Raw genomic sequence first — 27,995 nt, 5'->3', positions numbered from 1 at the left:
TGGGTGTTGCTGCACTGGCCGAGACCCAAGGACCGATCCCCTCCACCAGCCTCCGGACCCGCCCGGCCCCGAGAGCAGGAGTCGGGCGGTTGGGCACTGCAACAGGCACCACGCCTGCCCATCGGGTAACCGATGCAACAGCGCGGGAAGGAGCCTTCCCTAGCGCCGCGAGCACCCTGACGGGACCGGCCGTGCTCGGAAGGAGCGGCTTCCACGGCGAGGGCTCGTTCCACAGCCCTGAGGATCCCCCGTGTCAGCCCCTCACCCCGCCCGCCATGGCGGCCCCTCCCGGCCGGGCCCGCCCCCCGCAGGGCGGGGCCGTTGCTACGGGGCGCGCGCGGCGCGGGAAGCGAACGGCGGCCGCGGGGCGTCATGGCCGCCCTGTGCATGGTGAGAGCCGGCCCGGCCAGCCGAGCGGGGCACGGCGGGGCCTCGGGGGGGGGCTGCCACCCAGCGCGGGTGGGGCCAGGGGGTCCCCGGGTCTGCTGGTGCGAACGTTGTGTCGGAAGCGGGGGTGCTGGAAGGCTGGGCTGGTGCCGGCCGGGGGGTGTCTGGTGCTGTGCGGGGCCGCGGTGGGAGGCAGTGCTGGGGTTAGGGGGGGGTTAGTGCTGATGGGGGTGGGCTGTGGGGCCGCAGCTTGCAGGAGGGGCTGGGGGCAGAGGGTTTGGGGGAGCTCGGTGCTGCCCTGGGTGTCGGGGGGCTGTGGCAGCTGGGGCTGAGCTGTGCCCGTGTGTAGGGGCAGCTCTGGGCTGTTGGAGGGGCTCTGGCTCTGGGGAGGGCTGGTGCTGGGTGTTGTTGGGGGAAGTCAGTCCTTTTCTGGGGCTGGGTGCAGGTTTGAGCAGGCTGGGGCTGTGATCAGGTCCTTAAGGGCAGAAGGTTGTGGTGGGCATTGCCAGGGGGTCGGAGGCTGCGTGTGCGAGAGCAGGGGTTGAAGCCTGATCAGACTGTCCTGGTGTCTGGGAGATTTTCAAGTGTTAAAGCCTCTGGTTTTTGTTTGTTTTTCTGCCTGGCCTCAGGCTTTGTTTGGCCTTTGCAGCAAGGTGCTGTGTAGGGACATGCTGCGTTCCCCAGGTGCAGGGGATGGGTAGTGGGTCAGTCTGTTTTGCTGCAGTTCTGATCCCACCTGCCTATTTCAACAGCTGTGGTAAATATTGCAAATTTGCCTCTTCTGTGCAAATAGTGGCCTCTTTGCTGCACCTGAGCTGGGATGAGCAGCTGTCAGAGCAAAACTGAGCTTGACTGCCTGCTCAGGTGGTGTGGACATGGCTTGTCTGTTTATAGTCAGCTTTGGAGTCTCTATACCAGCAGCATAAAAATGCATGAGGGATGTGTGCAAAGTTACCTTAGATTCAAGCTAATAACAGGTTGGATAATTTGCCCCTTTTAAAGTTTGTGATACATGCGAAATTTGTGTCCTGTGTTGTGCAGTGTTCTTGTCTCTGCCTGGCTTTTGTGGGGTGAATATGTGGCTTGGTTCACCTGTTGTAGAAATCACATAGTTTTATTGTGCCAAGATGGTTCCTAATCTATGGTGTCTAAACATTGTTGTCTTCTAGGAAGATCCATCTCTGGAGAGAAACTTCAAAGGCCACAGAGATGCTGTCACTAGCGTGGACTTCAGTCTCAATAAGAAACAATTGGGTAAATAGTCCATGTTTTGGTGGCCAGATGGCAAAGAAAGAGCTTCTCTGCTTTATTTAGATGGAGGGAGGAGTGGAAGTACTGAGCTCTGCAACAGCAAAAGATCCTACTGGCCCTTCCTGCTAACAGCAAACTGAGCGCTGCTCTAGTCACCTTGCAAGCTTATGTTTCTCATATATTGTCAAGAACTGCTGAGCTGACTTTGATCAGCGTTTTCAGATCATGCTGGAGGGAGATGTAGCCAGGTTGCCTTTACATCACCAGCTCACTGCTCTCTGTAATCTGTGGTGTGTTATTTGATATTTAACCTGCTGCAGCTGACACCTGCCTCTGCTTCCCACTAAGAAAGTGATGAGATAACCTTCATTCACAGGCCTTCTCTGTGTTCCATGAGTGTGTATTTAACTGGAAAAAGCTTTACAAACCTGTGTGGCTTTTGCCTCTGCAGCTGTCGCATGTCCAGACCCTTGGAAGCAAATTGTCAGTCCAAGGCAATGTATGGCTGGCCTTGTTTTATTTGAATTGCTAAAGAAATACTCAATGTGCAATACACTGGTGAAGCTTCAAGGACAATGCACTTGAGACTGCTGGAAGCAGGGTACTGAGCTGAGTGTGAAATGTAGGTTTAGTGCAGTTAGAGGAGAAATAAGGCAAGTTTGGTTTTGTTTTTCCTTTTTCGTTTCAGCAAGTGGCTCTATGGATTCGTGCCTGATGATCTGGAGCATGAAACCTCAGATGAGAGCCTATCGCTTTGTGGGCCACAAAGATGCAGTGATGTGTGTCCAGTTTTCACCTTCTGGTCACCTGGTGGCTTCAGGTTCCAGAGACAAAACAGTCCGTTTATGGATCCCTAGTCTGTGAGTACCTGTTCCCTTCTGTCTCTCTTTGTGTTTTAACCATGGCTTGGGATTTCTTCTTGACTCTTGGTAGCAGTTCTCCAGCTGTGGGCCTGGGATCTGTTTGAGGAAAAGAAGAACCGCTTAACGTGAGGCCTCTGATGGAGGAGATGTAATTTGGTCTTGAAATTGCATGGAAAAGAAAACCAAAATCCTTTGCAAAGATTAAAATCCATTGTAACTTCCTATGCTAATGTAACAAGCCACTGATGTAACTCCTCAGTGGTGAGCTGTTGGATTTTTCTTACTTAACACTTTCTGAAGTAAATAGGAGAGTGCTGAAGGACTTGTGCTTGAAGACTTAATCTTACTGCAAGTAATGAGAAGCATTTTGTGGCCAAGATGCAGAAAAGCACCTGCCATGTTTCCTCTGGTCTCTTGTTTCCCACAGTAACAGTGGGGTTGGTTTTTCAGAATGGACAGGGTTATGAATAGGGATTGGAGATTCTTTTGCTTGTGAGCTTGTGAACTGGAACTATCAAAAGACTAAAGGAATGTGTACAAAAGCAGACCTGATGACTGTGGTGGCAAATAAAATGGATTTAAAAAACAAACAAACAGAAAAACCCCCAACAAAACCCAAACCCCTACCAAAGCCACACAAAGTATACACCCAAACTTTAAAATAAACAGGTTGCTTCAGGAACCTGGGAAAGCATTGTTTATTTTTGATGGGTTCTTATGTTATGATTACACATTGGAAACTTTCCTTGATCTATTAAACCATAAGTAATCTCTGTCATGGAACTGGTGTGTTCTGAAAATGACTTATTAAAATTCACGATAAAAGTGCCTTTAAATATCTTAATTATAATGGAAATTACAGTCTGCAAATTTAAGTTCTACTTCACTATAAATTACTCTTTTAATTTATTTTAGTTCAACTTTCCTATAGGGAAGGATCATGAGGACATGTTGGCATGTATGTTATTAAAAGGCACAAGGTGGATTAGGATTAAAATTTAACCTTGCTGCTCATCCATCTCCTACAAAGAAGGAGACTGACACTGTTGTTTTGCTGTTTCCAGAGCTGATAACACAGAATACTTAAAATAAATTACAGCACAAACTTGTTAGGGTTCTCAGAAGCTAATGTCTATATTTTAAGAAAGGACTGAGATGTGATGGGACAACTGAATGTGTGCTTGGGTGATTCTGTCCTGGTTGCTTAGCCATGTGAACTCTGAGGTCTTAACTATACCTTTGGCTGTCAAGTCATATCAGAAAAGGGCCACTGGGAGTTATTGTTACACCAGTTGTTGATACCTTGGTGCATGGCACCTGGAATCTGTGTTTATTTGATATTCTTTGTCAGTTTACCTTCTCCAAATATAACAACAGTGTTGATGTTGAGACCTTCAGATTGACACTTCTGCACTGTCATTAAAAGGGGAGAGAGAGCCTGCCCCATAGTCTGTGGGGTAGGACTTGCAAATAATCTCAAAATTTGCAGTCCCTTATTACAAGGGCAACGTGTTACTGAAGGAGCTAAAGCTGCTGTGGATTTCCATCTTTGGGATTTCTTTTTTTATGGGCCATGATGACAGAATTTTGTCATTTCATGTTTCTGCATGAGTTTTTATCAGAGTTGTGGATGTTTTGTGGTTTTGGACAGAAAGAAAACTTTCCTGAGAAGTAACCTTTACACTTGCTTGCCTTGTGGCAGACAAAGGATTAAATAAAACTAGGCAGCTCTGACCTTTTCTGAGGAGGGAGGGAATATTGCTGGAAGGTAGGTAGTATTTTGATTTTTTGGCCTTTATGGTTTTGGCAGTCCTCAGCCTCAGTATAAAGTTAAATCCCAATGGAGAAGAGAGTGAACTATCGTGTTTTTCTGTTCTCTTCAGTCTGTGAATATGGAGCTCCTGGTACACCAAGAGTTCCATAAACCTACTGGACCTCTAATTATGTTGCATTTTGTGTCTCTAGATAAGCCTTGCATTTATTTGCCAGAAGAATGCCTCTTGCATTTATTTGCATTTATGTGTAAAGAAGAGTAACAGTACTTTGACTCTTTTCTTACTTGGCTAATAGTGGTTTGCTCACAGTTGTATTTCTGCCCCTTTATAGGAAACATGGGTCGTTTTCTCTTGGATTGGGCTCCAATATTGAGCTGGAACAACTAGTTTTAACTATCTATTCCATATAGCTCGTGAAGCAGGAGTGAGTTTGGGGTTGATCAATGATTTTTTCCTAGTGTAATCATGTGTGGCTCCCACTGAAATTGTGGTTAATAGCACTGCTCAGTGTACAGCAGCTGTGTGTTTTCAGGAGCATAATGCCTTTGCTGCCCTGTTGAGCAGTTTTAAAGTGCTCTTTCCTTCTGTGCAGCAAAGGAGAATCGACTGTGTTCAAGGCTCACACGGCAACCGTAAGAAGTGTTAATTTCTCCAGTGATGGCCAGTCCATAGTTACAGCTTCTGATGACAAAACAGTCAAAGTGTGGACGGTTCACAGGCAGAAGTTTCTGTTCTCACTGAGTCAGCACATCAACTGGGTTCGCTGTGCCAGGTGAGTATGGCTCTGGGACAAATGGAGATGGGGATTTGTCCCTCAAAGCAGGGACTGAGTGTCATAGGCTGGTGTAACAGTTCTATTCAGAGTGATTCAGTTGTGTTTAGCGACTGAAATATATTGCTGACCTGCAGAGAGATCCCTCTAGGTAACAGTCTGCACCTGCTGTGTGTTACTCCGGTGATCTTTGTGAAGCAGAGACTTTCCTGCTTTGTGATTTCTGTACTTTGCTGTTACCTGGTAAAGCTTTTGTTCCTGTTGCTAACAGGAAGAATAGAAGAGGTTTCTACTTTTATTTCATCTCAGTTACTTTAGACTTATGACTCTAGTTAAAATGATCACCTGTGCTGCTTACAGAAGGCTGTAAGTGCTGCCCTAATAATAACATTATTTCCTGGTAACTGTCTCTGGTTTGGTTTTGAGGAGTTTTTTGTGTCTATACGCATGTAGGATAATGCCACAGTTTCTCTGTAGGTGGAAAATTCATTACAGTTCTGGAATGTGGTGGTGGCAGTGGCTGATAGCTCTGTAGGTGCCCACAGAAGAGCAGGAAGGATGTTTTTCCAGTATGTCTGATGATGTTCTCTAGTTAGGGACTCAAGTCTTGATCCTGTAACCTTTGAAGAGAGATCTTGATTTGTCATGTACAGAAGATTTTGAGTTGGGAACTTAAGAGGTTCCCCTAAAGCACTGGAATGGGGAAGGTTTGTTGCAACTGTTGATTTGGGAGTAATTGTGTTGCTCTGAACGCTTGTGGCAAAGGCAGGAATTGTTTTGAATCGGGGTAGAGAAACAATTTGAGACAGACTTAAATTGAAACAAGCAGGACAGGATATCTTTAGTCAGACTCAAGACTATCCTGAGAGTTATTTTATGTGCTTGAGGAATTAGGGATAGTTTGAGGACTTACAGCTTGCTTTCTTTTCCCTCTACTTAGTAATTGGATTTTTATTCTCACTGATGCCAGTGTGGATTCTTGAAGAACGAGGTGTGTTTACCATCATACCTTGACAGCTGGCCAAATCCAGTTGACCCTGTACACCTTAATTGCTATAACTCTTGTTTTAGGTTCTCTCCTGATGGACGATTGATAGTGTCATCTAGTGATGATAAAACTGTCAAGCTGTGGGATAAGACCAGCAGAGAATGTATCCACTCCTTCTGCGAGCACGCGGGGTAAGTACCTGGGGCTGAAGTCTGAAACAGGGTGCTTGGTGAACATACACCTGCTCTGTGAGGTTCAGAGGTCCTCCTCCTGGCAAATCTAAGACTGCTTAAAAAATCCTTAGCACCAGTTACAAAAGCAACCAGTGTGGGGCAAGATGCAAAAGAAGTTTCCAGAATTTGTTGACAGTTTGTGACTGCTCAAAGTTGCAACTGGGAGGGTTGTATTTCAGTAACTGTTCAACACATCAAGCTTCAGTTTCTTTGTGCTTATTTATTTTTGACTTGGATACTTTGTTTCATCCTCAAATTTTTAACTAACAAGGTTATTAAAAGAAACTCACTTTGTATTCAGAAAAACAGCTGTTGAATTTGGAATGTTTAGCCACAGCAGAAGTTCATTTGTCCAGAAGCATAAAACAAGTCCTTAGAGAACTAAGAAACTTCCTAATTCCTTGCTGCATTGAATTTTTAGGTACAAAGTTCTTTCCGGGTAATATCCAATGATTTTAAGACAAATTCAGACAATGTTATTTTTTCCAGTGCTCTTAAGAATATGGCTTGTCCAAACAGGTTATTGAAATATCTCAACTTCTCCAGCATTTATTATAAGTATACTCAAAGGATAATTAATTTTATCCAATTTGTTGTGTGTATTGAGTGAGGAGTTACAGGTGCCCTTAACTGGAGGTTCTGAAGGTTTTATTGTACTTATGTGTTCAGAATAAAAATTGATTTCATTCAGGTCCAGAAAGAAATTTGGCCTCAGCTTCACTACCTTACAAGTGGCAATATATGATTTCAGGCACAAATTCACTGAGTTCCATCTTAAAATTAGTTAATAGAAGAAAAATATCTGTTCAGTCTTTTACACAGCACTCTGGAAATAATGCTCATTTAATAGAAGACGTTATGGAAACATTAAATGAACACTTGAAAATGTTCTTGTGACAGTTGGATCCATCAGATTTCAGGAGACTTGTGTCTACAGCTCCTACACCTGCAGTGCAAACTGTTGAGATGGTGTGCTTAGGTAGGACCCTGCATTCTGCTTGGGGTTAGGAGCAAAGGTCTTAAGAGAAATTCAGCAAAATAAATTTTCAGGTCATCTCCTCCTTAATCTTCAGCGAGCCATAATGTAGCTTCCCTTCTTGAAAAGGCTTTTTTGATCTTTAGCAAGAGCTTAATGTGAACAGTTGGACTTAATTGCCCTTTGCAGGTTTGTGAATCACGTGGATTTTCATCCCAGCGGGACGTGCATCGCCGCGGCTGGGACGGACAGCACGGTCAAGCTGTGGGACGTCAGGATGAACAGGCTGCTCCAACACTACCAAGGCAAGTTAAGATCTTGCAGAAGTTGAACCTTTCCATGTATTGATATGAATTGCTCTGAAGTCCAAGGAATGTTTCTCCATCACCTGCTGCTTTTCTGAAAAGGCACTGGGTGAGGCCTGCCAGTGGAAGCCTTTTTTCTGCAGACATCGTGCTTTGCTTTGTGTGAGCTCCGAGACTGATTCTGAAGATGTCCTGTGTTGCAGGTGGGCATGGATGTTTGGCTCACGCTCACTGTTCTGGAGGAGATGGTGTGCAGTAAAACGATGTGGCCTTTGCCTCTGAATAAGCCTATAGGAGGAGTCAGAGGTATTCCAGCAAAACAAAAGTTGAAGTTCTTTATAAGAAAATGAGGAAAAGTTAAAAAAGGAAAATCAAATCAATGAATTGCAATTTTGTACCATGATCCATATTTACAGTTCCTTCTCCAGAATCTGTTTGGTTTTCAGCTTCCAAAATTAGCTTTGACCAAGTTACAAGTTGTCCAGGTTGGCTTTTCCGTGGAGTAGCTAGCTTTTTCTAGATGTTTGGGGCGTTTTTTCATCTTACCTTCCAAATGGCATTTCCTCCCATTACCTGTCCTTGTCCAGCTGATTAGTGCCGCTGTTTGGTATAAATGGGTAGGAGAAGGCTGCTTTCCCATCCCTGCAGGCTTCTTTGAGATTAATTGTCCTGTTCTGTGCATATTAGTTTCTTGAGCCTAAATGTGGCTTTTCTTTCCTTTATTAATAACAGCTTTTAAGTCTGCCGCGGTATTTTCTAATTGATACATTCTCAAGCACTGTTTCCAGGGTTGATAGCTTGTTGAACCTAATTTTAGTAACTTTTCCTGAGGACAGTTTCTGCTGTGCTTGTAAAGCAGGTAAGAGACATGGGGTTGGAGCTTGATGTGCTCTTTCTGCCATCCACATCAGCTACTGTGGGTTCCTCCTGTGAGACCCTCACAGCTTCAGTCATTCTTATGGATCACAGTCACTCCCAGTTCTCTGACAGTCAACAGAATCTAATAGAAATCAAACTTTCTGATGACTGTTGTTCCAGTTCACCCGTACTGAGCGTACAATCACAGCGATGAATTCTGAACTGCGATTCTTTGTGTAATGGGTATTGTTAACTTGTGGCCCATATCAAAACTTGGAAATGCCTTTCTGAAATCTTGTTGCTAAAATCAGTAGTGTGTTTAAATACTTGGGCAGTGTCAGGTTGTCCTTTTAACCTGCTTTATCAGCTTTTCAATGGTGGCAAGATCTGCAGCGCATGTTTCCAGCCACAGTATAACTTGGCTCAAAAATCATCTCTTCCTGCTTTCCACTTACTGCTGTTAAATTGTCCAGATCTAATGTGGTTTAGGTTTGGCTGCCAGGTCTATTTTTTGTCTTGGAATTACACATTTCCCCAGTATCCCACCCTTACTGAATGACATTTTAGTGTGACACCCTTGCTATTGAAGTGATCGTTTTCCTGTTGTGAGTGTTATTTTTAACAGCTACTGTGCAAATCCTAATTGTGTATTAAACTTTGAACTAAAAATAGTCATAGAAGCTGAAGGAACCTAAAATTGCAGTGGTAGCTGTTTTCAGGCCCTTCATGGACCTGTGGCCACAAACTGACGTGTTTGTAATGTGTTCTGGAGATGTGTTCATAAATCCCCCTGTTCTGAGGGTTTATACCTGTCCTTTTGGGTAAATCTGACGTAGTTTTGTGGCTCCCATGTGAGGCTGCCAGCCCAGTCCCACTAGATGGCACCTCTGCCTTCAGAACGTGCTGGTGCTGCCTGATTTGCAGGGAATCCATTTTAAAGATGGAGTTTCATGGAGGAGTTAACAGATAAGTAGCCCTGCCACGGGCTCTTGCGTCTTAAATTTGGGCTGTTTTCCAACACCGATTAGTCTTTTAGCGGTGTTGCTCTCGTTGCCAGGACTCGTTCCAACTGTGACATTTGTAAATGAAAGTTGGAAGTAGAGAGCAAGCTGCAAGACCTTTTGTATGGTGTGTTTTTCTTTCAGCCAAGCGAAGTATGCTCTGGTCACGTTTGCTGTACAGTAGAACAGACACCAAACTCTCTTGTACAGTAGATTTTGCACAGCCCCTGCAAAAGTGGCCAGTGTTTATTGCCTGACATTTTCTTCTCTGCCCCAAGTTGTGTGTGGGACGCCTCTGTAGCAGGTCTGTGGAAACAGTTCTAATCTGTTTTTTCAATTGCTGTTTAAAAGGAATAATTGGTACTTCTATCCCGTTTGGATGGGGCTTGATGGTAGTTACCCGTGTCAGTAGGGACTGTGGCTGTGTCAAGTCCATGCTAATTTATCTTCTCACTGGTGGTTACCAAGGGTTGCATTCCCTATTACATAAAAGTAGTATTTTGAGGCTTGGGACAGTTATGTGCAGTCACTACAGGCTGGCAGGACTCAGTTTTAGTTGTTAACCCCAGTGTAAATCTCCTAAAAGGCTGTTATGGTGCTCGGGCTTGGCTGGTGGAGGGGTGGCCTTGTGGAACAAGTCACTGGGAGATCCCACCTCGTGCTGCACTGGATTGATTGCTGACAACATGGAGCTGTGAAGGGAGGCTGCAGAATGTGTTGGCAAGTTTTTGGAGGGGTGTTGTGAATAATCTTGTGGGAGGTCTGAGCTGGTTTGGTAGAAGGCAGATGAAGTTTTCTCTGAACTTACAACAACCAAGAACTCCTTGGGCACAGAAGCTCCCACAGAAGCCCCAGTCTGTGTGATTTCTTTCCATTATGGAAAGGGTTTTTTGTGAAGCTGGAAATTATTCACTGTCTGGAACTTGGAAGATAGGATATATCATCAACTTCATCTATTTCTGGTGTAATTCCTTTCAAGACTTGCCTTAATTGACAAGATATGTTTGCCTCTATCTGAATATAGACACTGAAAGGTTGGGAATATTACAAATCAGAATAAAATTTTCAAGGGAGGAAGGCACTTAGCACTCTTTCATGAGAAAAAACTCCACACAGACCTTTTTCTCCTTTAATACATAGTGTAATACAGGGTAGTAGAGGAAGATCTAGCTGTGCGATAGAGGCAGTATTCACCAAGAAGAATAACGGTTCAGAAGTTACCTGTGTTAAGGTTTTCTTCTCTGTTTTTCAATAGTTCAGGTCAAGAGGAGTTATGTTTTCAGAACTTAAGCTGAGGTATTTAGTGTTCCTGAGAATTTCAAAAGTAGAGGCATTCTGTTTTACAGCTGAGCAAGGTTATTTCAGATATCTGCTTCAAATGCCCATCTGCAAAAAATAATACATGGTTGTAATGTTTTAAAATTGAATTTTGAGGTGGCTTTTTAACATGCACTTTGGATTTAAAATGCACAGCAGACTCTCAACGGACTATAAATTTAGTTGGGTGTGATGTATTAGGAGTAGTATATTTGAGATACCAGAACATTTGGAGGGCATAGAATTATAATTAAGAGTAATTGGATGGTTAAATCCTTCCTCAAGCCTAGTCTTAATATTCTGTAATGTCACATACGCTCAGAAAGCTGTGCATATGTAAAGTACTGCATGTTCTCATAAATAAATATGTTCAATAGCTTGTTTTGTGAAAGTTCGGGGAAGGAAAAAAACCCATAAATCAGATGTTTAATGTCAAACTTAAGTGAAGTTCACCGTAACTTTTTTTTTTTCCTAGAACATTTCCTCTAGTTCTTTTCAAAATAACTCTTGGGCTTCATGCAGGGAGGATTGCTTTACTGGAAGCTCACACTCTTGATAGTTTGTCTCTTCATCCTCGTTTTAAATATTTGGTGAGACAAATTGGATGTCTGAAGAAATAATGCTTATACTGGACCATTTTCAAGTTGCTGATTCTTTGTATTTCTCTTAAACACAGTCGTGGCTGGAGTCAGATAGTAAACCAAAAGAACCTGTGCAATGTCAGCTCTGGGTGTCTTTCATTGTAATTTCAGTCCTCTCAGTGCATTAGCATATAGATTTTAATCTGGAATGATTTGGGAGCGAGAACAGCAGCTCCACAGTAGTAAAATATGTCCATGTCCAGAATCCCAGAATCCCACTGCTGACTTGCACATCCAGTACATTTTGGAGCCGTGCTGGAAGCTTTCGTAGCATTGAATCTCCCAGAATAATTGGCAAAGCTTCCTTTTTCCTTTCAGTAAAGTAGTGCCTATTTTTACAAGAATTCAGTACTGTTCTTGTTCTCCAGTGCTTTGAAGAGCTCTTGTAGAATGTTTTCCCCCATGATAATTTTCCTGTTAAACTTTATAACAGAAAATTTTAATGTGCTTGCACTTTATTTTATTCTCTTTGCCTTGGGCTTATGTAAACTGGTTTTGGTGACTGTTATTTATGGTTTTTTTCCATCCTTAGTGCACAGCTCTGTGGTCAACAGTCTTTCCTTTCACCCCTCTGGAAACTATCTGGTTACTGCTTCCAATGATTCAACTCTTAAAATTCTGGACTTGCTAGAAGGAAGACTTCTGTACACTCTGCATGGTCACCAGGTGAGGCAAAGCCTTTTATACAGTATTTAACAAACTTGTAACAAACTGGGCAAATCTGTGCTTGAGGCTTTTGCTCTTCATGGCCAAAAATTGCTTGAAAACCTCCTTGTGTAAAATTACCATTATAACACTGCTAATAGTCTTTGAGATTGTCACTGTTTCGAAGGGAAGGCCCATGGGGAGGGAAGGAGGGAAGGCAGGAATGGAGAGAATGAGAAAGCAGGACCAAAAATGAGCTCCAATATTGAGGATTCAAGTCTAAGAGAGAAGGAGCTCAGTCAGGGCAGACTCTGACCCGGGGTCTGTCTCACACTCTCTAGTGCAGCTCTGTCTCTCTCCCTTTCTAGAGTCCTGCAAATAACACTTGGCCCCCTGACACAGGTGTTGTGAAGATTAAGGCTGTTCACCTGGCAGGACACTTGAGGACAGTAGCGATAAAATAGAGGAAATCTATTTTGGGATGTGATTTGGGAACATGTTTTCATCTTGTTAATGGACTGAATTAAATAATTGAAGGTGATAGATGCTGCTGGTGGGTTAAGTTTAACTGATTGGCCTATTAGTATTATGCTTCTGGATGTGTTGCTTGTAATGTTAATTGTATGAATGTTTGGAGCTCTCTTTCTAAATCTTAAATGAGAATAAATAGACTAATTTCATTGTCAGTGCTGAGTGGGGTGTGAAAAAGCAGGCTTGCCTTAAAGGTTCCCTTTGCAAAGGGAAAAAGAGAACAGAAATTCTTAACCCACTTTTGTCTCTTTTAAAGTGAGGGCTGAATTTTAAAGCATAAAAACTGCCTGGGGAAAATCGCAGCCTGAAGTTTTTGGGGTGATGGGGATGGTTCAGGACAACAGTGGTAGCTGTGTGAGCTGTAAAACAGATAATTCTGGCTTCTTGTGGCTTTGTTTAGTGACTGCCTTGTCTGATGTCTAAAAAGGTCAAGTTTGTTCTGTAACTTCTCTTTTGCTATACATAAATAAACTTTTCTCCCTTTTTGTAATATTAATACTTAATAGCTCATACTTAAACCTTTTCTTGAAGCAGAGCTTTGATCAAAACTGACCAGATGCTAAAAGAATGGGCAGAGATAAAAAATGCTGGTTATCCTAACATGTAAGCCTTGACTGTATAAAAGCTTTTCTTGCTGTGAAAAGTGGGCTAGGTGGATCCTCCTGTCAGGGGCTGCAACACTTCTATTGTCTTAATCTTGTTTTCGTATTTGTCCATTGTGTTAATCTTCCGAGTGAGTTCTTGGAAAGCAGCTTCCTGGAAAAGGGTACGTGTGGAGGGACAGTGGATCTTTACACCTTTCCTCCTTCCCTCGGGAGGGATGTGCCTGGTTACTGTTCAGCAGGAGGCTGAACCTGCTTTCCATTTTGTCTCCCATCCGAGCTGTTCTCTGCTCCTCATTGACTGCAGCGGCACAAAAAATGAGTTTAGCTCTGAATTAGAGTCCAAAACTGATTATGGTGATGGAGGTCTTCAGAATTAGACACTGGGAAGTCCCCCTAGGCTAATGCTGTACTTAACTCGAGGCTTCTACTGAACATTTGGTTTGAGGATCATCTGTTCAAAAGTGGAGTTAAAGCACTGGGTTCTTCTCCCTGTTGCTTCAGATCAGTAGGACAATGTCTGCCACTCTCTCCTGGGCATCTGACTGGCACTGGAAAAGCTTTGCCCCTGGCACAGCTGAAGGGTAGCTGCCATGGTGGGATCACAGATCCTTCAGTTCGGAAAAAAGTACAAGTATTAAAGTGGCTGGTAGAGCCTTCTGGTTGTGTTTAAGGGTATTGCAGTGAGATGGCTGTGGGGCCAGTCCTGGCCTAGCCCTGCCTGGCATTCCCTCTCTGGCATGTGCTGTATTGTTGTGGGTTGGTTCTTTTACTGCCTGATTTAACAGAGACCTTACTTTTCCACTGAAGGCATATGCCAACCTGTGCTTCATTCACAGTAATCAATGGTAGTTGACTACAGGCCCTGCTTTCACCAGAAGCTGCTGAGGTGGATTCCTGCACTGGCTGCTTCTCCAGCCTGTTCTGCTCATAGATAAATCCAGGCTATTTAATACTGAGGGATTTTTCCCCCCACCCTCTGTTATCATCTGTGATTTGTGCCAGTATCCCCAAGTGGCAAAAAATGAAGTGAGGTGTGGATATTTTTGGTCATTAGGTAGATTTGCCTTTTTAAGTGAAGGCTACCACACGAACAGCCTGTTCCGAAGATGTTCTTGAGTTGTGACTTCGTGTGGTTGAACACGCTGGTTTGACACTTTGTTCCTACTGTGACAGCTGGCTGCTGTTACATTGTTCTGGGAAGGCTGCATGCAAGTGGACACTTGAAGGGAAAAAAAAAACCTTTAAGGCCCTTTAGACATACTTTGACGCAACTGCTGGAGTGCCAGGAATTTGCTAGCAGCTGATTAGCTGTAGTTTACATGGGGAGGTTGGCCAAGTTTACATTGCTGTCTTTAACTGAAATGTAGCCGGCCCCTTGTAGCAGGAGGATCATTAGAGACAGGAGTTTGCAGCTTGGAGCTGACGTCTTGCAGCTGCAAAATATCATTCTGTATTGTGCTGCGTATTTTGGTTCTGGAGGGCTTCAGGCTGTGAAGTGCTCTTGTCCAATTCCATACAGATGAGACACTGGCTTGGTATGCAAGTCCATCACTGGTACTGTGATGGTATCCCTGGCAAGGAACAGAACGTTTTGGGGCCCCTAAGTCACCTCTGGAGAGTTGCTAGAGGGGAGCAGGTATGTACGTGGTGCTTGTCTGGCCTTTGGAGTGGTTTGGTTAGAGCATTTCCAGACTGACTTCCTCGGTGGAATGGAAGTTCAGAGTAAATATTTAGAAAACATCTCATGGTTATGTTTATAAATAGGAAGACAGAAAATGCAAAGATACAATTCTCCAAGCAACCTTGACTTGAACTATGAAGTAGCTGCATTTTACCTACCTGGGTGACATAAGTGCTCTCTGCTTTGCTGGCTGACTAATGAGCAAGAGTTCCTGAGCAGGTGCACAGGAAACAAATGTGCTCCTTTGCTGTCTGCTGCCAACTCTGCTTAGGTGGCATTAAACATCTGTGCAGGCCTGGTCCTCTTGTGATGTTCGAGGACATCTCAGGGCTGCACAGAAGCCAAACAACAAAGGGAGAGAAAGGTGTGTCACGAACAACAGGCAATTGACTTTAGGTTAGCATTTCTGGGTCTTGAAATGAAATACAAGTGCCCTGCTTTTGTTTTGTGTTTCTTTAAACTGAAGCTTTCAGGAGTTAAAGGTACTGAAGATTCAATTATGAGATGCCAGTATAATTTTCCCCTATGTTAGCTGTAGCCCTTACTCCCTTGTGTTATCATCCTCATTGTGCAGTTTCTAGGAATCTGCCTTTTTATCTAAACATTTTTCTTACTGTTGGAGATATGGATTCTTTCCACAGTCTATATAACTTTCCATTCCATCCCTACTTGAGGACAATATTCAGCTTTGTCCTGCACCTCTTGATTTTCCAATGTGCCAGTAGAAAAAATAGGTGAAAGTCATGACAACCAGCATCCTGTCTCAGACCCTCTATGTTCCTTGGCACTTGAATGTGTTTATCAAGTTTTTTACTTGCTCTTGGTGTTTCCCCAACTGTCTTGATCATTTATTCTTTGCGTAATTTGCTCCTCTACCCCCCGTCATCTCAATGTCCATCTGTCCAAATGTGACTTGCTGCCTTCTCCTGTGCATGAAGCAGCTGAAAGCACTGCTAACAGTGTCAACAGTGACTGCTCTGTTCAGTATTATTTCTTTTATGCCTAGAACTGATGATGCCATGCCTGGGATCCCATGTGCTGGTTGCTGCTGGATTTGCTTCTCAGGCCTTGTCTCCTCTTCTATCTCCTTTTTCTCTTTTGTTCCAGGAGAGTTTGACTGAAGGCACTGCCTCATATCTTCTCACTTCTACATCTCCTTTTTTGGCAGTGGAAGAGGAAGCTCTCCTTTAATTCAACTTTTTGCATGCTCTAGATATGCCTTGTTCCAGCTCTTGGCACCTCCCTTGCTCTCTTACCTGGCTCTTCTCTACTATGCATTACTTTCTCCCAGGATTAAAAAAAACCTAAAAATCTACTGGCATCCTTGACCCCACTTGTCTCTCCAGCTTCCTTCCTCACTGCCTCTCCTTTCATAGTGCAGACGGTGCATCGTTAAACTACTCTCCTCTGGTTTATTCCTGGACTCTCTCCCGCCTGGCTCTTGTTTCTTCTGTTATGCTGAAGCCAAAATGTTAGCTCTGTTCCCAGCTGAAGCCTGGAAGTCTGGCCTCTCTTGACTTGACTGTTGGTGTTGGCCCTGCTGTTGTTAAGAGTGATGTGCCTTCTGTGCCCAGCAACTCTGTGGGGAGAAAAGGGTGTTCAGGAGGGATTTCTCTGTGATCGTCCACTCGTTATTTTTGGATGGTACACATTCATCTGCTGCCTGCGTGCAGGTATGGCTGTGTGCTGCAGGCGTATTTCCATTTCTCCAAACTAAACTCTTGGCCTTTCTCTTAAGTATTTATTTCAGAGACATCTATTTTTAGCTCTACCCTTGAAAGCTTTGTGTTCGGGGATGCTATTCCTGTTGTCTTATGTCATCCCTGTGTCAGTTGTTCCTGATGCTATTAGCATCCCTCCGGTCACTCACTCGGTGTTGTAATCTGTGCCTTGACTTTGGGTCCCATCTCTTGGTGATTAAGGCATTCAAGTAATTTGGAGTAGCTCTGAATATCTGTTTTGAAGGCCAAACTTCATGTTTTATGCAAGCTGATCAACCTATGAATTTCTAGGGCAATAAAGGCCTTATGATCACTAGCTTCCTTCCATAGGAAGTGGGAGAAGAGGGAGAAGGTGTAATCTCCATCTCTGGGGGTTTTGGTCTGCACATAAATTGTGTAACATGCTGGGCCTCACCTTTCTTACCTACTTATGCAGCTAGAAGTGGGCTATTACCTGGTGTTTCAGCTGCCATGGCATACATGTCTGCCCAGCTCCTGTTCATGGGGAATGCTGCAAAGGACCAGGTTTGATGCAGTTATCCCCTCTGTATGGCTTCCTTTTTCTTTACAATTCTTTGCTGCATCTAGTGTTTGAGTGGATTTTCCTTTTCAAAGCTCTGTGGGACTTCCCTCCCCACCTGCCCAGTGCTGTTTCACTTGAGGAGATGAGATGAATATTAATTAGTGGCAATGTTGTTCTCACTCAACAATTCCAGTGGATAACTTCTTGCTTCCTTCTGTACTTTCCCTCAAACTTTTTGCAGCTCTCTTCCAGTATCACCAAAACTGTCGTTATAACATCTCAAATTCTATTCGACATACACGAAAGCTGGACGGTCCTCATGTTGCTGACCTGCTGAGGGCTAAATAGAAATGCTCCTTACTTCTGATTTTGATGTTTCTTGTTGTCCAACCCTTTCTTCTTCACAGCTTGCTGTTTAGTGTAAGGCAAGAATCTGTAGGAATTTGGGGGTTGGTGCTAGCAGCTGGTGTGGAGCACCCAGGACAACAGGGATGCAGACTGGAAATTCTGAACCTCCAGGAGATACTAATAGAAGGCCATTGTATCCTGCTACAGAAAGAGGAAAGTGATCCTTTAGAGGGCTGCTTCCTCCCATGAGTTCTAGTTATGTGGGAAATAAGTTTAAAATTCTCTCTACAACTTCTATAGAAGAATATGAAGCTGGTACTTTTTGACACTTTTGATGCAAGCCATAAATTAAAAGGAGGGAAAAAGTCCCTCACCACTTCCCTGTTGTCCAGGACTGCATCAGAAATCTGTTGGATTTCTGCAGTGCTTACCTGGGACAAAGGGAAGTTAAGCTGTGTCTAATAACTGGCAAGTGTAGCTTTTTCTTTTTGTGTAGTGTGTTTATATTAAATTGCAAGAGTATTTGGCAAACTATGTTGCTACAGCAAACCTGTTATATCTGGGAAGAGTTCTGTGAGTGTATGTAGCAGGAATACTTTTCACTTAATTTATGTCAACAAATCTGTGGAGGATGTTGTGTCTATAGACTTGTTTGTTCCCTTTCTTTCAATTTATAAAGGCACATTCAGTCTTTGATATCATTTTCTATTTTGGGAGGAATATGTTCTGTTGAACTTTTTTTCCCTTAAGAATGCCATGACTTTAGAGTCAGTTCATTGCCTGTTTTGATGTGATTTGTGCTGTGCCAGATTTTGTCTAAATACACTGAAATATTTAGACTGATAAAAATATTTTTGGGAAACATTGCTCCTCCCCAGTGTTCCTCACTTGTGCTCATTCCCGAACACTTTGTCTTGGATTTTTTTCTGCCCTCCTAACTCTGGTTTATTATAGTCAGAGTGCAGTTTCTCTTTGCTCTGCTCTGTTATCTTGGAGCAGTATTCACCACTGCAGTTTTCTGGCTGTGTAGTTGTTTCTGCCCTTTCTTACTGGTTGTCTTTTGCTTTTGCAGTTTTAGAGGTTCCATTCCTGACAGCATGGTCAGAGAGCTGAACTGCTGGGAAGGGTGGGTGGGAATAAAGGCAGAAGCTCAGCTGATTGATGGCAGTGTCTTCGGTCTGAAATATCTAACCCAATCACTGCTGTGTCATTTGAACAAGCTTAGTCACACTGATGAGTGCACTTTGAAATTGCTGCTTCTAGATCATTTCTGGCAAGTTCTCTGGAGTGAGGTTTTGCTATTAGAAGACCTCAAAACATTTTGAAATTTCACTGCAGGTGGAATGATAACATGGAAATACCTTGATGTGTTTTAAGGAAACTAAACCCCTTCGCACTGGGAGTGACCACATCAAGGTCTAGTTTTGCTGGCATAACCTTGTGCCAGCATGTTTGGAAGCCCACAGGACTGTGGGACACAGTGAGAGCTGGCTGCTTATCCCAGATGCAATCTTTGGGTGTTTGTTTACTCTCAGGATTTATAACGGTGAGTTCACTGCAGCAAAGGAGAGAAAGAAGGGAAACCAGAAACAAACTGGTTGTGACATTTCCATGTGATGGCCATTGGGAAGGTGTGGACTCTTAAAAGAATAGTCTCTCCTTATAACTTGATACAGTGGGGAGAAGCTTCTTACTTGCCTTCTGAGATACATGATCTTACCTGACAGAGGATAACTCTGCGTCTGAGGAGGTGTATGATTGTGTGGTGGAGTTTTCTGGGGGTTGTTGTGACTTTGTTTGTGTTTTGGTGTTTGTTTCAGTGTTTCCCTCCATCAGTCCCCCCAGGTTGTCAGTGCCATAGGAAGTTCTCATTTCTGCCTCTGCCCTTTTCAGCTTGGGCAGAAGCTTGTCTTAGGATGTTCTGCAAGGGAATGTGCTGAGCAGCTGACACAGAACTCCACGATCCGGGTTCTTGGCTGTTTATTCTGAGCAGAACAGTTTGTCAGTTGTGCCTGTGCTCGAACACTTTTCCCAGCTCTGTTTAACCTGCCTCATCCTTCCCATGTGCATCCTCCTGTGTTTGTGCTGGGAGGCTGAAACACAGTAAAATAGGTGTGTGGTGTGACATGTTCTGCTCAGGCAGTGCTGTAGCACTCGGCAGCATTTGAAGCCTCTCAGAACTGATTCATGCACGAGGCTTCTTCAGAATGCAAGTGCTTGTGCTGTGTGAAGATGATCCTGGATGCATCAGCTCTGGCATCTCTTCTGTAAAACTGCTAAGAGAAAAGCAGTTTAAGCCAGCCTTCTATTCTGCAACTAACACAAACCTGCATGGATCATTAGGCTGCAGCTTAAAAATGACAAATGATGGTGTTGTAAGGAGGGCCTGTCTGCTGCAGGTACCTGTTTGGTTTGAAACCTCTGTCGTTGCCTGGACAGATTTCTTGACTTAAATGCTTGTAACCTTGGCCTAATTAATTGGTGCAAGTTGATTGCTGTGGTTGATAGCTGGTCAAGCACGTTTTGAAATTAATGTCATGGTGCAGAAAGCAAGAGCTTTTAAGCCTTGGGTCTTCTGCAATTTGTATGGAATCTTTTGAGGGGAACAAGGAAAAGCCTGACTCTGTAAAAATTGTTTTGTTCCCGTCTCTGTTTTAATGCCATGGATACTGAAAAATGGATATCTTAAACTGGGGGCAAAAGTGTGGGAAATGGTAAGTGTGGGCATGTTAATTGTGGCCCATTTGCCTGACAGGTAAGAGCTTTCCAAATTTTGCCTTTAGTTTGCTGATGTCAAATGAGAAATGCCCTGTAAAACTGCAATGAATGGAACTTTGTAACACTTTTTCTTTCATGTTTTTTTAAAACTATCTTTTGAATGTGTTTACAGGGCCCAGCCACCTGTGTAGCTTTTTCAAGATCTGGAGACTCATTTGCTTCTGGAGGGTCTGATGAACAGGTATCTGATTCATTTAATTTGATTGGTTTGTGTCTTGTTGTTACTGTTTCTTGGCGTCTTACTGCTTTTAAAGAGAGGTGGCATAGTTTGTCATCCTGTCTCTTTAAGACCACTTTTTATTTAAGGCTTTAAACAGACTGTTTTGAAGAGATTCATCCTGTTTTTTGTCTTACAGAATTATATTGGGGTCACTAGATAAAGGTTTCCTCTTGAAGTACTTATCTAACACAAGGAATAAATAATGCCTGTTTGCTGTTGTTTCTCTCTTCCTTAATAAAAGCCCTGATATAGCTGGAAGCTGCACTTCATTATTACTCATTTTCAATAGAAAACTTAAGAAATTTTATTTGTCTTCAATTTCTAGGCATAGCCAAGAAGCTGACTGTTTATTTGTTTCACTTTGAGCTTAAGAGGATGTATTAGCCTACATTTCTTTGTTGTGTAAAGCAGATTCCTTCAAAAGGCTTATGTTTTATCAGCTCTTTTGTCTCTTCTGTGGTTGGGATTTCTTTAAGCAAAGTAATGCTCATTGCAAAGTATCACCTGGTGCTGTTAAACTGAAACACTGACTGGCAGTGCCTCTCTGGCAGAGTGCCTTATACAGGTATGTTCATGGCAAGGGGTCCTAATAAACTTCTTTGGAGCTCGAGTCTGTGGTTTTGGATGCATGTATTGGGAAAGGTGGCTCTTGGCTCTCCTGTTCTTGGCTCCCATGAAGGAACTGCCTCTCTCCTTTTGGATTTGTATCTGAAAATACAGCCAGTGCTTCCTTTTGTGCATTGAGAAAGAACTTAAGCTTAAAATATATTTATATGTGTATGTATTAAAAACAGAATTAGCCCTAAATTGTATACATGCAAGAAGCTTCTTCAGTGGAACAGACCTTGTTAAATACTGTTTTTCTGAATCAAAGAGAAATACAACAACTAATTATCAGGAACATCTCTGCAGGTCAAAAAGCATTTTTTTGTGTGTGGTAATTTAGACAGGTAGCCTCTCCAAAAAAACCATACTTCATTACTGAGCTGCAAATAGAGCCTGTGATGCAATTATGTGCTGGTCTTAACAGTGTGAGTTGAAGACATGGACAGACTTCAACCCCAAGGAGTGGTCTGAGCAAGGATCCATTTTTCTGTCACCAGTCTTCACTGGGCTGTATTGCATTGCTCTTAATCCCCAAGTTAGACTACGTGGCAGTGCCCAACTTTGTTGCAATAGCACCTTTGGTAGCTGTGAAGAGGCAATCTGTACAGTTAATATAGATTGTGTAATCTATACAATAAAAGAGCATCACTTTTTTGTCCTGTTACATGGTGGAATGACCTCAGGGGTTAACCATGCAACTGCAAAAGAAAAATGCTTTCATGTGAAACAGGGATGAAAATTTGCAAATGAAGAATAAACACTGATGTTTCTGATAACCCAGATGAGCTGCCTGGCTTCTTGGGTGTCTTTCAGTCCTCTGAAATAGCTGATTGATTGCTCTTGAACTTCTTTAGACTTGTAGGGACACTGCTAAGGGTTTTAATCCATAGACTTGCTCTTAATATGTTGAAGTGATTTAGAGGCCTCTCTTCTGAAACCAGGACTGTGTTATGGAGAGCAGGGGCCTGTATGTGGGATTTTAAATTTGGCATTGAGTTGACAAACTAGCTCAAGATCTCTAATGCTAGTCTCAGTACTAACTCTTATTTTCTTCTGAATGAATCTCATGATAAATGAGTGACTAGTTGTTTGTGGTGTGGCTGATAAGTGTTATAATGCCAAGCATGGTATTTTAAAATATTTGTGGTTTTAATGCTGTATTCTGCATGTTGCTTTGAAGTTTTCTAAGTCCTTCTAGTTTCGTGATGTTCTTGACCCAAAGAATGTTGGAAGAGGTAACTTACCCACTGAGAACTCAGTTAAGCTATATTCAGTAGCATATTTACAAACAACATCCTTAATTTAATCCATGGCAAAGCTTTCCTAGGTGAACTCTTCTCTGATGTGTTGACAAAATTGTCCTTTAAGCAAACGTTGACAGAAAATTTTAATGGAGTCAATTTTCTTCTGCAGGTGATGGTGTGGAAGACCAACTTCGATACAGATTATGGTGATGCACTGAAAACACAGAAGTCTGGCAGTACTGTGGATGGGTCCCATCACACTGGGGTAGGTCAGCGTGCAGTCATGGGGTAGGGTTCCTGCTCAGAACACTTTCTGCAACTTGAAAGTGTGTGACTCAGGTGGTTGAACTGGGGAACCATTTTTACTTGGTATTTATTTGAGCTGGAGGATATCTGTTTTTAACTTATCTTGTATTATTTGCTTTGTTTAACTGTATAGGAAAATTATCTGTAATGATTTTAAAAGGGAGATAAGCTTAGTGCATGTATGGATATGTTTTTTTTATTAAAAGCCTCTGTTTAAGCATCCATGGTAGGCTTGAATGATAGTTCACAAAAAAAGCAGATGTGAGGAACAGCTGAAACTGGTTTTGCTGGCTGATGTGAATCCTTCAGGCTGGTGTCAGTCCTGAAAATAGATAATGTTCATGATATCTGTTCAGTGACAGTCAGCAAAGACAAAAAAAAAAACCCCACTGCTTGTAGAAGTCACACATGACAAATAGGTGACATATTGTACTGGAGCTTCTTTCCTGAACACCTGGAGACATAAGTTCATATCTGTTCCCTGAACCATATCTTAGGAGACATCTGAGTTCTGACTGTATGTGAGGGATAAATCCAGCTAGTGAGTAATGCAGCCTGATGCACTGATCGAAGTGTAGAGCAGATGCTGGATGTCGTGGCTGTTACAAGAGCAGCCCTCAAAAGTTACTGCCCATAGGAGTTATAATTTTTGCATGTGGTGATGATTCACTTGAACTTCTGAATTTTGTCTTGTCTATCTTTGGATATTTTTTGATACATTTGAGTACGCTTGTAGGATTCTGCAGTGTGTTATTACTGTGGCTGTTTTTTGGTAAGTCTTGTTCAACACGAGCTGTAATCTAAAAGGCCATTTGTGAAACAGGGGGTCTGTGCATAAGTAGCATTGCCCCAGTTGAAGGGTAAGCTTCTAACCACCATCTGTTGCTCTGTGGCAGTGTCTTTGACCTTATCAATGTGGGTCTTCACTAGGTTACTAAACTTCTCTCAAACATAGTAGTGTTTTAATTTAATATGACTTCAGACCATTGCTGGAGGTGCTGGAATAGCCACAGGATTTTGTGATGGGCAGGATCTGAGCCTGCAGCTCTAAACCTGATGCCTTACTTTATGATCTGTAAAGAAAGCAAACAAAGCCAGAGGTTGGTTAGTGCAAGATGAGTAGGAGAGGATGGGAGAAAGCAGTCACAGAAGGAAGGACATGAAAGTACTTATTGATCTTTGGCTGGCTGTGGCTAAATCTGACTTCTTCCTTTCCCTCCTCTCCAGTGTTCTAACTCTAAAGCTATGCAGGCTATGAAACTATCAGTCCAATGACCTCTTTGTTTATTAACCTATTGAACTGGTCTAACTTTGAACTCTCTCTGCTTTAATTTAAAATATGGTGCAGTATAATTGTGGACTGAAATACAACAGAGACAAAGAAAACCTTTCTGGGAAAAAAACACCAGTTTCAGTTTGTAACCTTCCAGTGAGTGGGTTAAATAATGTAGACAAGGTGTTGGATAATGTGAGATAAGTTTACCCTTCCCTGTGCCAGAGCATATTATCCAGTAGTAATTCAAGGAAAGGAAGAAAATGCCCGATCTCTTCTAAAACTCAGTTCTTCATTATAAAACTTCTTAGGATGTCCATCGAAGGGAGCTACTGGGCAAATCCCTGGAACAATGACTAACCAGTGTGAATATCTGTCCCTCTAACAAAACTATTCCCTTGAGGAAAGGGGTTTACCTGGCAAAACTTCCAGTAGGTGCTGCTGGGACCAGCTACTGACAGGCAAATCCATGCCACGTGGTTTTGGCTGACAAGGGTTTGCTCTGAGCTGTGGGAAACAGGGCACAGGGTGCTCTGTGGGGTGTCATGTGTTGATTTGGGCCAGGGACTGTGTTTCTGCAGAGGGCAGAATGAATCCATTCTGAGTCATGTGGCAGAGACATACTTTGGTCTGGGGACCTGAATTACTTCAAAGGGGTATTTTGAACTGCCACCCAAATGCAACCTTTGGCTTGGGCATGCAGCAGGGGAGCTGCAAAATATAGCTACTGCTTAATATCCTTGTATTAAGGGCAGTTACAATTGCTAAAGTTAGAAGGGGAAGAATCAACAATGTCCTCTGAGAGCTTGTTTTGAATACCCTAGGCTAAGATTAAATTTAGAATGGATCTGAAATGTTCTTTGCTGTTAAAAAGAAGCTGATATCTCTGAAAATGTCTTGGTTTGCTATTCAGATATAACCTGAGCTTGAAAGTCTTGGCTCTCTAATAACTCATCCATTCATGGCAGCCTGCTCTTTTCTTTCAAGTGAATGTCATGACTTGTATCTTTTAGAAATGCATCATGCTGGGCTCTTTAAGAGTACCCTCAGTGCAAGACTTAAATTTCACTCTATATTAATTTCTTTCTTGTTTTAAACCAAATGCTTGCTTTTTTTTAACAATGGGTTACTTATTTTGGTGGGTTTTGTGTAGTTGAGATGGTTATTTTTCCCATCAAATTCAGACTTTGAAACTGCCACCTGCAGATCTTGATTTCATGCCAAGGTCACCTTTTCCTTCAGTGAAAAGTGAAGTTGCTCCTTCTTTCTCTACTGCTGTGTTAGTGTGCCAGGATTCCGCCTATCGAATAATCCTGAGATTTTGCAAACATTTCAGGATGTATCTATATTTAAAATAAGCATGGAGGTTATTATTTGGTTTCTGTGTCCCTAAAATATATGAACACTATTCTCAATACATCTTGAATCTGTGTTCACCCTTAAGTCCAAAAGAATATTTTTCCAAGGAGAGCTTATGCTTTTGTATAGCTGTATAACTTTTTGTTAGGCCTTGTGAAAGAACAGATACAAATGAAAACAGTGGCTCTATAAAACTACTCACTGCAGTAACTGGTTTCTCCTTGGGAGGGTCTGACTTACATGTGAGAAAGAATAATTGAACACAGACCTCAAAACTAGTTTGTCATCAAGATGAATAGGAAGAAAAAAAGAATCCTAAATAACCTGTGGGATAAGAGTCATGAAATATTGTTGGGGTTGGTGAGCTTGAAAACAAACTTGCTTAAAATCAGTTTTCACTTCCCTAGGAAGAGGGAGACCGGAGCCTTTAGCAGATGCTGGTTTCTGAGGCAGCTGGTTCAAGCTCAGTGTGAATCAGGGTATTGGATGTGTTTGTAACAACAGATGTAAACTTCAAAGTTGCTCTGCCCACCTGCTTCTGTTTGCTGTAAATATATGAGGCTTGGGAGATGCAGCTTCCTTTGAAAGTAAAACTGATCCATGCAAGGAATAATGCAAATGAAAGGGAAGGTCACAGTGAGCAGGATTGCAGTCATGACTGTGGAGTAAAATCACAGACATGAGAGTGTGATAGAACACTAAAGCTGTCAGAAGTGAATTATAAACACGTTAGCATAGACGTGAGACTGTAAATGTTAGATCAGAAGTAGTACCTCTGCAATAAATGCTTACTCTTAAATGATAAGCTAACAATTGTTGCTATTAAGTATTTCATAATCACCTTGAAAACCAAGGTTCAGGGCGAGCGCTCCTGATGTGTGGGGTGTGAAGCTGATGGGAAGAAATCAAGTCTTGCAGTCCTGTGTCTTGATCCCATGAGTGTGCTTGCTTTGATCTAGAACCTAAAGGGTAAGAGTAAATTCATACTTTATGTTGCAGTATTGAGTGGTGAGGACCTAAAGGAAAGTCAGAATGAGAGGTGTGGATTTTGCATGTGTTCTCAAAAATGTGGGGGTTTTGCCTGTCTGGGGTCAGTAACTGAGCATTCGGGTCTGTGTGAGGAGTTGTGTAGGATCAGATCAAAGGACGTGATCACTGTTCTGATATATTTTGAAAATAGTCATCATGCCATTTATTTTTCCCAGGGAGGACAGATTACATCCTCTGCATATAGCTTTCTAAAGAAAAATACCTTAAAGCTTGTTTGTGTTGGAATACCTCAGAAGCAAAGCTGTCTCGAACAGGAGGAGTAGGGGCTTCACATGTCCAAAAGGCAGTGAAATGCACAGGCTGCAAGGATTGTGGGTGGTCTGTTATCTCAGCTCAGGGTATCCTGTCGAGAGAGGTACTTGGTACAGCAGAACATAAGCTTACAGGTGATGGGGAAGTGTTTCTCCTGCCACTGCAGTTGCAAATTCTGCAACCATAGAACTTAAATATATGCAGCTTAGTTTACAGCTCCTGATAGGACTCCAAGACCTGTGAGTGGATGTGCAGGCAGACTCAAAAATAGGCAATCCCTTGGTAGGGCAGTTTGGGAGACGGGCAGAGTTGCAGAGCTGTCCTTTGACACACTCTTGCCAAGAAGTCTTTCTGCTCTTCTGAAATTCAGGAGCACAACTGTTTTAAATATCTGTAGCTGCTATGAAGTTCAGTGGCACTCAGCTGTGGAGATATTAGGTTTGTAAGCATAGCAGACCTTCCCAAAGGGAAGCTTGGGAAGAGTAGCATTTCAGCAGAAAAGACTTTGAAACAAGTAAGTAGCCTGTGACTCTTCAAATGTGTCTTTCAGTTAAGACAGACATTTAGGCCTCTTTCTACTCTGCTGGGTTTAGAACTTTCTCCAGGCATTGGACTGTACTTATTTCTTCAATGGTATTTTTTTTCAAAAATAGTCCTGTTGAATAGGGTTGGAGACTAATGCCAAAAAACGTGATCTGATTATAAAGTTGTCTGAGTCCTGTAACTGAGTGTCCAGAGCTGACTCCACCTCTCTCCTCTGCTGGTTCTGTCTGTTTGGTGACCTCGGGTGCCTGCTGTGCTCAGCCTGTGCTCTCCGTGCTGACTGCAGCACTTCACTCTCTCAGCCACTGTCCTTGTGTAAACAAATTCCTCCTGAATTACTCACAGGCCAGATGTGCCTCTTTTTTTTGACCTTTTGGCTTCCAAATTGGTAACTATGTCTAATTTTGGCATCCGTTAATACTTATGAATCCTTTTGTACTTTTTTTTTTTTTACTTGCTGTGAAATTCCCTCCTGGGAATCAGTTTCATTCCATAGAGCTGCAGCTCTTTGCAATTGGATGTGAATGTGTGTTGTCACTTGCACCTCCTCCACCCCTTTCTATTTATTTGTTTTTAAGCATTGTAAGGGAGGAATCCTGTATTCAACAGCATGGCTCCAACCCTTCACCATACATGTGGTCTGCAAATTACTATTTTTCCTGATCTGCTGTCACCTTACTTTTCTGAGGATTCCCACTCCAGGAAGCTTTAGTCTGGTGCATGGTTGTCTTCCTCCTGGAATAGGTAGGCAGATTATTTCCTTATCAGAACAGCAGTGTGATGAGTGCTCAAGATGTTTTCCACTGCTCTCTACTCTGCTTAGCTGTCCAAGCAGAAGCTTCACAGGGATGAGCAGGAGTGTTGCTATGAATGATCACAGGATGCTCAGGAGCTTTCCCAGTGTCCTTCTCAAGCAGGGTGGTTGTAGATGGTTACCCATCCT

At 42.8% G+C, this 27,995-nt stretch overlaps 1 protein-coding gene across 6 annotated transcripts in view; it reads left to right on the top strand.

The window, feature by feature from the left end:
• Positions 1–27,995, top strand: part of POC1A (POC1 centriolar protein A) — a 57,178-nt gene that overhangs the window by 10,105 nt on the left and 19,078 nt on the right. For 2 of the 6 annotated variants that reach the window (XM_027886250.1, XM_027886249.1), the window contains exons 1-9: positions 346–390; positions 1,557–1,641; positions 2,327–2,498; positions 4,869–5,048; positions 6,120–6,227; positions 7,435–7,550; positions 11,900–12,033; positions 20,312–20,380; positions 22,439–22,534. In XM_027886250.1, the coding sequence (XP_027742051.1) occupies positions 373–390; positions 1,557–1,641; positions 2,327–2,498; positions 4,869–5,048; positions 6,120–6,227; positions 7,435–7,550; positions 11,900–12,033; positions 20,312–20,380; positions 22,439–22,534 (978 nt within the window). In that variant the 5' untranslated portion in view covers positions 346–372. Of the gene's footprint in view, positions 1–345; positions 391–475; positions 481–1,139; positions 1,255–1,556; positions 1,642–2,326; positions 2,499–4,868; positions 5,049–6,119; positions 6,228–7,434; positions 7,551–11,899; positions 12,034–20,311; positions 20,381–22,438; positions 22,535–27,995 lie in introns of those variants that run through there. The other 4 variants (XM_027886252.1, XM_027886251.1, XM_027886253.1 and 1 more) reach the window with 4 other exon arrangements.

This window comes from Empidonax traillii, unplaced genomic scaffold (genome assembly GCF_003031625.1).
Source record: "Empidonax traillii isolate 1590-97213 ecotype Southwest subspecies unplaced genomic scaffold, ASM303162v1 scaffold182:size1009393, whole genome shotgun sequence".
Lineage (NCBI taxonomy): Eukaryota > Metazoa > Chordata > Aves > Passeriformes > Tyrannidae > Empidonax > Empidonax traillii.
This window is presented reverse-complemented; position numbering and strand designations above follow the sequence as displayed.